This window comes from Botryllus schlosseri, chromosome 2 (genome assembly GCF_051294905.1).
Source record: "Botryllus schlosseri isolate E-star chromosome 2, Bs_hap1, whole genome shotgun sequence".
Classification (NCBI taxonomy): domain Eukaryota; kingdom Metazoa; phylum Chordata; class Ascidiacea; order Stolidobranchia; family Styelidae; genus Botryllus; species Botryllus schlosseri.
This window is the reverse complement of record NC_137237.1, coordinates 39,677,353-39,690,487: the sequence shown is the minus strand read 5'-3', so window position 1 is coordinate 39,690,487 and position 13,135 is coordinate 39,677,353. Positions and strand designations below refer to the sequence as shown.

At 41.0% G+C, this 13,135-nt stretch overlaps 1 protein-coding gene and 1 long non-coding RNA gene across 2 annotated transcripts in view; one reads left to right on the top strand and one right to left on the bottom strand.

Annotated features, from left to right (window-relative positions):
- LOC145458976 (uncharacterized) overlaps nt 1-13,135 on the bottom strand; it is a 33,379-nt gene that overhangs the window by 9,244 nt on the left and 11,000 nt on the right. Inside the window, exons 3-5 of the mRNA XM_080337493.1 lie at nt 12,633-12,812; nt 11,461-11,538; nt 8,332-8,520 (exon numbers count right to left, since the gene is read on the bottom strand). Coding sequence (XP_080193619.1) covers nt 8,332-8,520; nt 11,461-11,538; nt 12,633-12,812 — 447 coding nt within the window. The remainder of the gene's footprint in view (nt 1-8,331; nt 8,521-11,460; nt 11,539-12,632; nt 12,813-13,135) is intronic.
- LOC145459277 (uncharacterized) overlaps nt 1-13,135 on the top strand; it is a 416,587-nt gene that overhangs the window by 401,654 nt on the left and 1,798 nt on the right. The gene's annotated exons all lie outside the window — the stretch shown is intronic.

Sequence of the window (13,135 nt, the reverse complement as noted above, 5' to 3'; positions counted from 1 at the left end):
TATTCAGCCAGTGGAAGTAGTTGACTGCGATTTCAAAGCTGTTTTCGATGGGGAGAAGTGGACTGTGGAATGGGTGTGGGAGAACGAAGAAGAGCCGGAGATAAGAAACCGCTGTGCAATGTACCCAGTTCCATCAGAGTGTTGCGAGGCCTTTACTGGCGAAGTTGATCAGTGGATCAAAGATGGGTGGCTGCAAGAGTATTGCCCTGCAAAGCATGGGCACCAAGACGGATTAATCCCGCTCATGGCTGTGAAGCAACCAAATAAGCAACGTAAAGTGCGGCCGGTGATGGACTACCGAGAACTCAACACTTATGTCACGAGTCACCCCGGTCTGGACACTGCGGTATGTCAAGAAAAGCTAAGGTCTTGGCGAACGACCGGTGAAAATGCATATGTCCTTGATCTGAGAAAAGCGTATTTGCAGATTCATGTGTCAGAGCGACTGCAGCGGTTTCAGGTTGTTGAGTACCAAGGCAAAAGATACGTCATGACGCGAATGGGATTTGGGCTGAACGTAGCTCCAAAAATTATGTCAAAGATTATCGGCACGGTTCTAGGTCTGGATGAGGAAGTGGCTCAAGGAACAGATCACTATATCGATGACATATGGGTCGATGCGAGTGTTGTCGATGTTGGAAAGGTGAAGAATCACCTGGCCAAGTACGGTTTGCAGACAAAAGAGCCAGTGTCGATATGTGATGCTCGCGTACTGGGCCTTAGAGTCATGGCAGAAGAAGGCGGAGTGCGGAAATGGAGGAGAGATGGAGAACTTCCTGTGGTGGCAGAATCCCTGACAAAGAGAGCACTGTTTTCGCTGTTTGGGAAGTTAATGGGACATTATCCTGTGGCGGGATGGTTGAGAGTGGCATGTAGTTATGTCAAAAGACTTGCCAACGAGGTTGAATGGGATGCAGTTGTTCCGGAGCAAGTGAGGACTCTGGCCGAAGATGTGATGGCCAGGGTGCGGAAAGAAGATCCAGTCGGTGGGATTTGGTGTGTGTCTCCTAGTGGTCAGGCGCAAGTGTGGTGTGATGCAAGCAATTTGGCTGTTGGGTGTTGCTTGAGAGTAGATGGTGCCGTTGTAGAAGACGCGGCGTGGATGCGTAAGCAGAGTGACAGTGGGCATATCAATGTTGCGGAGTTGGATGCAGTAGTGAAAGGATTAAACATGGTGCTGAAGTGGAATATAAAGAACGTTGAAGTGGTTACGGACTCAACCAGTGTGTACAATTGGGTGAGTTCTATACTGGAAGACAGTCACAGACCAAAAGTGGGTGGGATAAGCGAGATGGTCACGAAGAGACGGTTGGGAATAATCTCGCAGCTCATTGAGGAGTATGCTCTTAAGTTGACGATTCGTTTGGTTCCATCAGGTGAGAATATTGCTGATTCCTTGACAAGGGTCCCAAAGACGTGGCTGAAACGAGTGGGTATGGCGGTTGGGGCAGCAAACGCATTAAGGAATCAAGTGCGCGAGATTCATGAGAAGCATCACCTAGGAATCGCGAGAACACTTTTCCTCGCACAAAGATGTATCGCGGATGATGTAAGTCAGGAATTAGTGAAAAACGTGATCGGAAATTGTAGAATGTGCCAACAAATCGACCCTAGCCCTGTTAGATGGGAACATGGCCAGCTGTCAGTGGAGAACGTGTGGGAGCGTTTGGCATTGGATATAACTTACGTCGGTAACCAGCCATACTTGAGTATGATCGACTGCGGGCCGAGTCGATTCACAATCTGGAGAAAGGTGGCGAATGAATCAGCCGACCAGATTATCCGGAACCTTCAGCAGGTCTTCTTGGAGAGGGGACCGCCAAGTCAGATCCTGACAGATCAGGGCGCTGGTTTCACATGCCAGAAGACAGTTCAGTTTCTCAAAGACTGGGGAGTTACGCATATGACGAGCTGTGGCTACAAACATTCTGGAAATGGGATCATTGAACGAAACCATAGAACGATTAAGAGAATGGCTGCTCGGTCTGGAAGAAGTGTGGAGGAAATGGCGTTCTGGTACAATCACACTCCGAACGCAGAAGGAATTGTTCCGGCGGAAGCTGTCCTCCGTTATCCGGTAAGGTTGCCAGGATCTCCCGTGAACGAAATGAATAGATCAACCGATGCAAACCCATATGTGGTGGGAGAGGAGGTTTTTGTGAAACCTGGAAACGCGAGGTGTTTCACGCCGTGGAGGGAGGGAACGGTGACAGGGATAGTTGCGGATGCTGTGGTGGAAGTGGACGGCAGAAACAGGCATGTTGCTGATGTTAGGCACATGGTGGGGGAGCGACGGAAAATTGCCGGCAGTGGTAAGGTTCCTTCCAGAATGTTGGAACTGGTGTTTGACGGGGATGAGGTGGGGGAGGTCAGGGAGTATGACAATCCTGAACCGCCTGATGCTGTCAGTCAAAGAGACCTGGTCTTCAACCAGGAGGAAGTTGGGCAGGAGAGAGAGCACAACAACCTTGAACCACCTGTTGAGGGTACTGTTCAAAGAGCATCGGAAGACGGACAAGACACTGAACGCGCCTCTCGTGATAGGGTCCCGCCCAGATGGTGGGCCGATTACTTTGTTGACGTATGAGTGGACACTGGACATTTTACCTTTGCTGGGTTTTTGTTCTTGCCTCGTTTACTTTTTGCTGTCGTTGGGGTTATTACTGTAACTGCAATTTTGTGATCTTTAGATCAGGGGGGGATGTGATGTGCTTCATGCGAACCATCGTACAAAGAGACGCTTGGCGGCGGCTCGGAGTCGGGGGGTAGTGGAAGCGTGTAGTGGACGTGAGGGGACTGTGTGTTGCTGTTTCAGTTGACGTGTTTTATTACTTCTTTGAATATATACATCTTCGAGTACAACTTCAGACGCCACTACCTCGCAGCAGGATAATAATCCCCACTCTGCCTAGTGTTAAATATAGTAACTTATGTATTGATGTTTGGTTAATGGTTATTCTTAGTTATACGTAGTTTGACCGTTGCTGCTTGGCGAACAGCAGGCCTATGTAGCATGTACGTACGTACAACGTACACCATACAAAGATTTGAAATTTTGTACTCGTCAAATAAAACATCACAGTTTCCACAACGACGAATTAAAGATCAACAGCTGCTAATATATATTATAACCGAGACGGTCTTTGCCGTTTCTCGTAACGGTAAGTGGCAGTATCTGTATTGAGTTGAAGGTAGAATATCATGTTTCCTTTATCTTATTCTCATATGACTCTACTTGAAACGGGCGCCAATCGATATTTCTCAAGTCTTTACTCAATATTCGGACCTGCCGCCATAGCCATCCGCTTATACACCATGTGCATTGTGCACGTGGGTTATTGTAGCTAAAATCAGACCAAAACAGCAATTGAGTTTTGGGCCTCATAGAGTGGTCAATTTTCAACTTCAAGACAGAATTTCGTCAAGAATATTGGTAATTGTATTATATTTAGGGTTGTAGTTAAAACGAAAATCAATTAAAAACAAACATGTTTAAAACAAGGGCCTTGTTTATTAAAACATGTTTTAGTTGTTTTCCTTTAAGCCATGACGTCACGAATATTCAATTTTGATGTCATAGTGGATTGACATTGACAATTGAAACTATGGGGTAAATATAGCTCATTTGACGAAATATATGTAGGCTACTATTGCTGTTGAACCGACTATTTTGAGGGTTTCAACCATCCCATATCGATATACGTTAGCTATATCGGAAGGTGATTGTCCGTATACGGCCCATACAACATGTTTTTTGGAAAGTATTTACACAATATGGCATAATTTCACAACTAAAAAACAACACAATTTTGTTTTTTAAAGGCCTTGGTTTATAACACTGCTTAAAACATGTTTTAATGGCAGTGTTTTAAAACACCGTATGTTTTAAATGCAACCCTAATCATCTTATTAATCATTTTTGATCCTCTCCAGTCCCCGATGGTCAGATTTACTTGTAGATCCGGGGGACGTAATTCATAATCATTACCATCTGGTAGGTTGTTAAATTGTGACCTCCGATCCCTTAAGTAATAAAAAGATGTTGCAGTCGCCCAAACGTATAGCAGACCAAAAAAACTTCGTGAGACGTTCACACAAATTGTCATGCCTTTATTCGTCTGTGGGTGCCCTCGGTTGGCATTTGCATTGTGTGCTCAGATTGGAAAGACAGCACTATTAGTCACGCCCACCCAGCGCGGATATTGACGACGGACAAATACACTAAGTTTCGGAAGTCTTTCTTTAGTCGCATATTGGCCCAAACTGCATATGTCTTTTGGTGTGTCGTGACGCGGTAATGACCATCACGCAAATGCCTATTACCATAAATTATGCATGTTTTTTTCTTGAGGGGAAGAGGTATGAATCTCAAAAGTAAGCTATCTAGAAACATTTAAATCGCGAAGCTAGAAAAAAAATTTCAAGTTGATTAAATCTTTCGAAAATACTCTATAATTTATGTTGATTTACGAAGTATTTTTGATTCTACTTAGAGCTCGCTCCCCACCCTATTGGTGATTTTTGGGTGCGGAAGTTACGGACCTAGCTGGCAAGAATGCAAATCGTTGGGTGCGATAAATCCTGTATTGTTTGGAAATGGCTACATTATGACGTAACAAGCAACTGACGCATCATTTATAAAGAATGTTGGTAAATCAATAGGCCTTATATTGTCTTCCAATATATCTCCTAAGATTAGTTCTAAGAATAAGCAAAATAAATGTAATCGTGAGTAATCGTGATTACTTTTCCAATGTAATCGTAATCGTAATCGACTACTTCCTGATTTTGCTGTAATCGTAATCGTAATCGCGTGATTCTGAAGTAATCGTAATCGCAATCGATTACATTCATGAAGTAATCACCCCATGTCTGGCGTCAGTGTATGACGTGGTTTCAGGGGAGGCACGTGAGGCAGTGCCTTACCTGTCTACTAGATTTTGAACATTTTTACTACGAAAATCACGCACCTTGCCATTTATTGTTCGAAAATATAGCGTGAAAGGGGAGGTAAGGCATAGGTGAGGCACGGCCGGGATTAACATAGCGCAATTCATCGTAAATATCAAAGAATTTATAATAACTGATAACACTGCATGGTCAACATATATTTTTAGGCATACAAAGTAAGAGTGGTTTTGGTGGTTCTGAAGGGCGCTGATTCCGAAAATGGCCTTGTTTTTTTTTCAAATTGGCTCTTGTTTTGGAGATAACCCATGTGGACAACACGAGGGTTCTTCAGAGTCAATTATTATCTATTGAAGTGCAGTATAAAATTAGAAAAAAAACTACGATTTTCTTCTTGCCAAGTGAAATATTCAATGGTAAATGCAGTAATTTTGAACTTTTTTAGGGGTACAAGAGCCAATCTCTAATCACTAATGTGATATTCGTAATCAGCAACCTCGAAAACGCCAGAAACGGCTTTTAGATGTTCTGCCCAATTTTTTTTCGTTCTGTTGACCAGTGTAATAATTGAATGCAATTGCCGCACCGATTTTGATTTGATTTCTTAATTCTCAAAAGTATTCGGCGGTAACCCAACGTTGTGCCACACGCCTACATTTGGACAGCAACTACAAAGCTACGTTGTCAATCAAGAACGTGGATCACTATGGCGTTGTTTGTAATTTTAATTTGTAATTGTGAATGTCACTTCCACGGAGTTTGTTTCTCGCCGTAGATCAGGAAGACAATGTGTATTTGAAAACTGTATTGTCATACAGGCGTCGGCTTGTCTGCTATTCTCAATGATGCAATCAACTCATCGCCATCCGAGATTTCGTGTCGGATACTTCGAAATTTGGGAGTGAGATTGGTCGCAGGCGAGACAGCAACTTAGATATGAGGATTTTGAAACGGGGTTTGAGCCACTAACCCTGAATACGCCACTGTATTAACCTCTCAAGACATGTTTATACTGCCACAAGAATAATTATTCTGATCGTGCTGAAGATTTAATAACAGGTTGCTGCAATATTGATAAATTATGCACAAAATTATAATTTTCGGAAAGAGCCATACTTTATGTCCAAAAGAGCCATATATGGCTCGCGAGCCATAGGTTCCCGACCACTGGCCTATATAGTAATACAAGGTCGTAAATTTTACATGTTTTTTAACTTTGTGAAAATTTGTATTCGCCGAAGGGTTTCCGACTAGCGTAAGGCCTGGTATGTTGAGAACCAATGCTGTAAGGGGAATATATAACGTGGAATCGATTAGTCGCCAGAATGTTCACGATTAAGTCAATTACACGCACATCTTAATTTTGGCGTTGATTTTGGACACCATATCTGGTGAATCAATCAGACTGAAAGAGTTATGATGATGCAGTAAACAGTGACTGTCGGATCATACCGATTTGACACCCACTATACATTTTGTACAGTGATGAAATACAATACAGTACGGCAATTCAGTAACATTTGATTTCCGATTAGCGTAAGGGCTGGTAGGTTTAGAACCAACGCTATAAGGGAATATAACGTATAACTGATTCCTCGGATGAATGTTCACGATTAAGTTAATAACATGTACAGAATAATTTATACAATTCATTTTAGTATTATAAATTTTGTTAAATATCGTTCAACATCACTGTCGTGAACTCAACTCAATTTTCAAACTATATGTAGCATGTTTCATAGCGTTCATCGAATCATAGGTATTACATAGTGTTGATCCATTCCATTTCAAGAATGACTTATGTCTGTTTGGATATGGTGGCACTGATATGTTTTTGTAACGAATTCCATAAGTATTTCAGCAGTAAGAGCAATCTATTTCAATCCGGTAGCCTAACCAATATAATAGCTCAAAGTCCCGCACTGATAGAAGTATCCTACGAAGCGTAATCCATTCTCCATTCACCAGTAATAGCGCACGGTATCAAAGGCTACACAATACGAACTATGCTTGTAAGGATAAAGACTCCCATTCAAAGAACCGAAACAATAGGTTCACCTACGCCCATTGTACCTGTACAAAAAGCATTCCAGTCTACTATATAGTATTTTAAACGGACACTCTCAATTAGAACTCCCTTGACTATATCTCGGAGGTGACTGCGTTAATAATTGCATAATGCATCTCCACGACTTCCATGGATCGACTAATAACGTTTCAAACATGTGCACTCAATTGATATATATGCAGTTACCGAGCAACATGGGCTATTTTTCGCGGTTCTTACGATAATTGTACTCATAAAAGCACACTCACACAAGCTTAATCCAAACTACTTGCTACCTTGCAAAATCAAAGGTGTGGACAGTAAGGAAGTTGGGTTGAAACGCAGTTAAGTAGAAGTGGGGCCCAATCAAAATTATTCTCCAAAATATAGAAGTCGATTAGCCTACTACATTACTGATCCTGATAACCCTGTATATATTTCATGGTTTCGATGATAATTATCATAATTGTCGCTGTATTGTTGTTTGAGGTATTCATGGTGTTTGTCGACTACTATGGTCAATGGTCATTTACACCAAGCCAATTGTCTTTAATTTTACTCCGTAGCTGCCGACTTGTAGCACAGCCCACTTCTAGGCTTTTATAGCACACCGCTTTCACGGATGAGGTGGCAAGGAGGAGCCTAGATAGACCTTGAACACTTATGTAGGAATTCTGGAGTCGACATCGGTCGGACTAGAACCCGCAACCCATTGGTGTTTCAGCTGTGGATTATGCCACTATGCCATCTTGCCACTGTTGTTGCATCATTATTCATGATCATTATGGTCAATTACACCAGGCTGATACTCCTTTTATGCTTCCTGATCTCCCAACTTATAGAACAACCCACCCTCTAATCATGGCTATTTTGTGGTTAATTTGCCATGAAATCATAATACTGGTGACCATCTAATATCAATATTGATTATCCATATTAATTACATGGTTTCTGAGTCGAACGGTTGAGTTTACATGTAATTGAGCTTATAGTTAAGAATTTTTATCATTTCAAACCACCACAAAATCGCGATGCTATGAATATATAGGAGGGTGTTGAAACAGCTTGGAGTAGTCTTTGTTATCACAGACAGCACCCACCTGGGGCTGTACTATATGTAATTATGGGGTATTGACATTGAATGGAAAATAATAATAATATAGAATAGTAATATAATAGTAATATAGAAAGGTCAAGTATTGAAAATGAAGTTTGCTTATTTCGTTATTCCGTTTATCATGTTAGTTACATGGTTAATTTATCATAATACAATAAAAGTGTTGATATACCATGTAATATTGATTTTAATTACATGGTTTCACAGAAGGGTAGCGGTAACCATCTCGTTACCACCTCTCGACTGCGGATTAGCTTACTTGAAGGGCCTTGAGATGGCCTTGCGCCGCGGCTTCATGCGTTGCGGTATTGCTGTGATAGTCAGCTGAATCAACCGAGCAGTTTTCCTTCGCCAGTTGCTCGCATAAATAGTCCAGAACTTGGTCTTGATTGTACCGGGCGGCGACGTGCGGCAGTGGTGGACGCATGCTCGAACCGTCAATAGAGGCCTGGACCAGAGATTAGGGCTTTCATATTTAGGAATCAAAATTATGTTCGATATACACTATACAGTGTAGTATTAGAGTCATATTGAAACACACCCGAATATTTTCAGATCGTTAACAATCATCATCATTGGTTTAGACATCAGACACCCACCATGTAGGCGATGTAAAGAGGGGGCATGCGAAGGAAAAGTAAAGATGATAGTATAGAAAAAGCAAGCGACAAAAATGGGGTGGCATGTCATGGAAGGCGAGATCGATAGGTCAGTCGTGGTCTGGTAATCTTGAGGATGGACTAGTTTTCATTTAGTAGTAATTGCTTGTATTTCGACTTGAATGTGGACAACTAGTAGATAATTGAAAAGAACATGGATATATACATTCCCATATATGTTAGCATGCGCAATGCGCATGAACGCATATGTATACACAACGCTTTATTCAAGTTTCATCTAGTTAGCCTACTGACGATTACCCCTGCGACTAGGTGGCGAGATAGCGTAGTGGTATAATTAGTGTTGCAATTAAACAAACGGTGTTTTAAAACACTTTGTTTAAAACATGTTTTAAACAGTATTTTAAACAAAGACCTTTGAAAAAAATGTGTTTTTTTAAGTTGTAAAATTATGCCATAATTGTGTAAATACTTTCCAATAAAACATGTTGAATGAGTCTACGGACAATTACCATTCGATTTAGCCGACCTATATCGATATGGGATAGTTGGAATGGAACCCTCAAAATATCTGGTTCAACATCAGCAGTTATTATAGTACAGATATTTCCTCAAAAGGAGCTATATTAACCCTATAGTTTCAATGGTCAATGTCAATCCCTTATGACGTCCCAATTGAATATATGTGGCGTCATTGCTTAAAAAAACATGTTTTAAATTAGGGCCTTGTTTTATACGTGTTTGTTTTTAATTGATTTTTGTTTCAAATGCAACCCTAGGTATGATCCACAGTTGCAACATGAATGGTTTGCGGGTTCGAGTCCGACCGAGGTCGACTCCACAATTCCTACCCAAGTGTTGGAGGTTTATCTATGCTCCTCCTCGCCATCTTATCCGTGTAAACGGTGCCTTATAAAAGTCTAGATGTGGGCCGGGCTACAAGTCGGCAGCTACGGAATGAAAATGCTGAAAATTAGCCTGTTGCAAATGACCATAGTGGTCAACAAACGCCATGAATAATACAAACAACAACAACCGCTGTAATTGATTATAGCTGTAAATCCTCTACTAGTTACTGACGATCACTCCTGACGAGTGTTAGCCCGAAAATATTCGGGTTTGATTCAATATCAATCTTAGTCAATTGTATATTGAGGGTTTGTATATCGAAATAGTGTCTTAAAATTCGGTTCTAAAACTGATTTGGTATCCTATTTAAATATGCAATCTAATCAAATTCGGAAATGACAGTATTTTCGGCATGTGCCAGGGGAATTATTCAAATTCATGTTCAACTCCAAAGCTAGTTTCAATAGGCTATATACTCCTATCTGATTATGAGTATCGAAAACCACGTACCAGCCATTGTACCATTCGTAATTCTAATGGGAGCGGTAGATCAGAACAGGTTTCAAAATCAGAAACGACTTATCATTCCTATAAAGGTGACCTCGGAGTGAACTGCATTGTTAGTCAACTTAACTGTGCGCGCTTTTATTGCAGTGTTGATAACCGCAATCAAGACAATTGAAGTTGAAGAAGGTAACGTGACCCAAACTACTACCAAGTAGGGTGTCAACTTTAGGCGATTATCGAAACTACTAAGAATGAATTGATGAAAATATTGAAATGATATCCACAAAATGATGGGTATGTTGCGCACACGGCGGAAGCGTTATTGTCAGCGGGGCCCTGAGTAACTTTACTCAAAAGTCTCATTCTTATCCGGTTTCAACAACCCCGTCTGACTTAGAGTGAAATTTACAAATCTGTGTTAACCGTGTAAAGCTCAAGGTTCAGGCTAGTATTTGAATCACATGTACCCATGCTCAGCGAGTGAGCTTATGGGTGCATAGTTGATACATAAAACGGCGAGTAACGTTTCTCCATAGTCAATATGGTCAAGGAGGAAATTCATGAAATTGTGACTCTCCATTAGCGGGAATGACACACTAGATTATCGTACCGAAGGTAGATTATCATCTGCATATAATTATTGGGAAACTCTACATTACGAAGAAATAAGACAATAATTTGGGGTATGACATGTGTTGATCAAGTAATAAAGTGATAAACAGCGTATTCTTTAATTTAATATGTTATGGAATATGCTGCCCCGGTTAATATTGATAACTGATATTACAAAATTGAACTTGGAACTGCATTAAGAGCAGGTTAATACGCTTAGCGAAACAACGAGAACAGAGTATGCTATTGGTAAATTACAATGGGAACAATCGAGTAGCCTACATGAGTGATTCGACCCTGAATATAGTATTAGGATTCGAATCGAGTCGAGTCGAGTCTTCGAGTTTCACGGTTCAGGCCGTCGATATGTACCTTTTATGCGAACACAAAGAATGTAATACCCGTTCCACGTCACGTTGAAGATTATTTGGTGTCTTTCAGGCAATACAAATTCCATTGCTCTTTGTAACAATGCTGTGGTTGATCGCGACTCCACAGATATGTCATTTCCACTAACGTGTGTAGCTTCGGACTACTTAAGTATCGTAGGCCCCGTTTGGACTATATATGTTCCGTATACTACGATATGACCAATCGACGTTTACATTTATTCACGATGGATGATAGCATATAAATTACACTTGTCATTGACCATTAACACTCCGTGGCAGACGCGTATCATTTCAATACTCGGAAACTCATCTCTCACTTCTCGGCTCGAATCATTAGAATGAATACTCGATTCAGGTTCGAGTACTCAAATCATTGTGACCAGATCTAGTAGAACAATGTAGTCCCACCTGTCTGGATGATGCAATCAGTTCTTTTCTCGCAGATGTATTTTCGACCATCCACCGTACGCAGGCCAGATGTCCTCTCTATAGAGATAAAATGACCATTAAAATGGAGAATGCTGTAGAGCCCGACTAAATGAATAAGAATGGATCATCCCCATGAAATCACTTACCCCCTCAATAGCAATATAATTAAGAGATCTACCAAGTAATCAGGACCTATCATCCGGAATGCATTACCATGACATATCCGTGAATGGCCTTAGATTTTGAAAAGACCAACCGGGCCAACTTAATTCCCTCTTGTCGTCATATTAAAAGCGATGCCCTGCCTCGCCCAGACATTGCTCCATTGATCATTTGCAAGCATCGTTTAATTTTATCTTTTGTCTTTTCCTTTTTAAGTAGCATTTTACAGCCAGACTGTATAGAGACAAGTGTACCTGTTCGATACGAGTAAGATCACACTATAGTTGACCTTCAAGGTCGTATCGATAATTCCTATCTGATATCGAATACTGCACAGTGTACATGCATATTTTCTGTACCACTATCATTGACGTCTGTTTGGTATGTATTTTGGATGGATGAAAAATAAAGACTCTCTCTAACGTTTCTCTCTTTTTGCCACATCTGATGCAGCCAGAAATGACAAGTTCGTTTGCTACGAGATTATTTAAACAGAAACACAACTCACAGATCATTACTAATACACGCCACCTCGATTAATCATAACATAGCGGAAAGCGATTTGCGAGGTACAGGATTGAAGCTCATAGATCCATTGAAAGTAAACGGTCGCGTGCGCGCGTGATGATAAGGGAGCTCGCATCCCCAGACACTCATCATTGTCTCTCTTTGATTCCAAACCCAAAGAATCAAAGAATTGTGAATGAGTGTTTTGATAAGTCCATGAATATCTAAAGTCTAAACGATAAACGTAATAACAGCTTGAACTCTGTGATGTGAACTACACGGCCAACTGACACTATTTTAGCAGTTATTTCATACAGATAAGAGTAATCTAGCGATGACTGCTGGTCATAGAATTTGCCGAAACAAAAGTACACAAAACCTACCCGAGTAGCCTACTCCGAAACAGTAGATGTACTTCGTTTCTGACCATCTATGCAACTAACACAAGTATAACTATAGCCAGTGTCAACTCTTGCGCATACCATGACAGCAAGTGCTGTGGGTGTCATCAGCTCATCATTCGGCAGCGATATCGCGTCTGCGAGAGGACCGCCCATCAAAAACTGAATCGATTGGAGTTGTCCGGCTGTAGCTGCGAGATGGAGTATTGTGTTCCCACGCTCGTCAACGGTTTCGTTCTGTTCCGTCACGGAGAATCGGCGCTGTAAAGGAAATTTCAAAATAAAACTAGATACATAGTACCAAGATTAATAATGACTAGAAGTGGCGCAAGAGGCTTGTACAAACTACTGGGCTTTCAAAATGCGCAAGTAGAACAGGAACTAGAACAACTAAATTCAAAACACGCAACTATAACTATAACTATAACTACAACTAGAATTGAACGAGACCTAAAACTAGAACTAGAACTAGAACTAGAATTGATCTAGAACTAGAACTAGAATTAATCTAGAACTAGAACTTACGAACTTCGAAATCCGCGACTAACTAAGTAAAACTCACTAACTAGATGCAATTTCGAAAC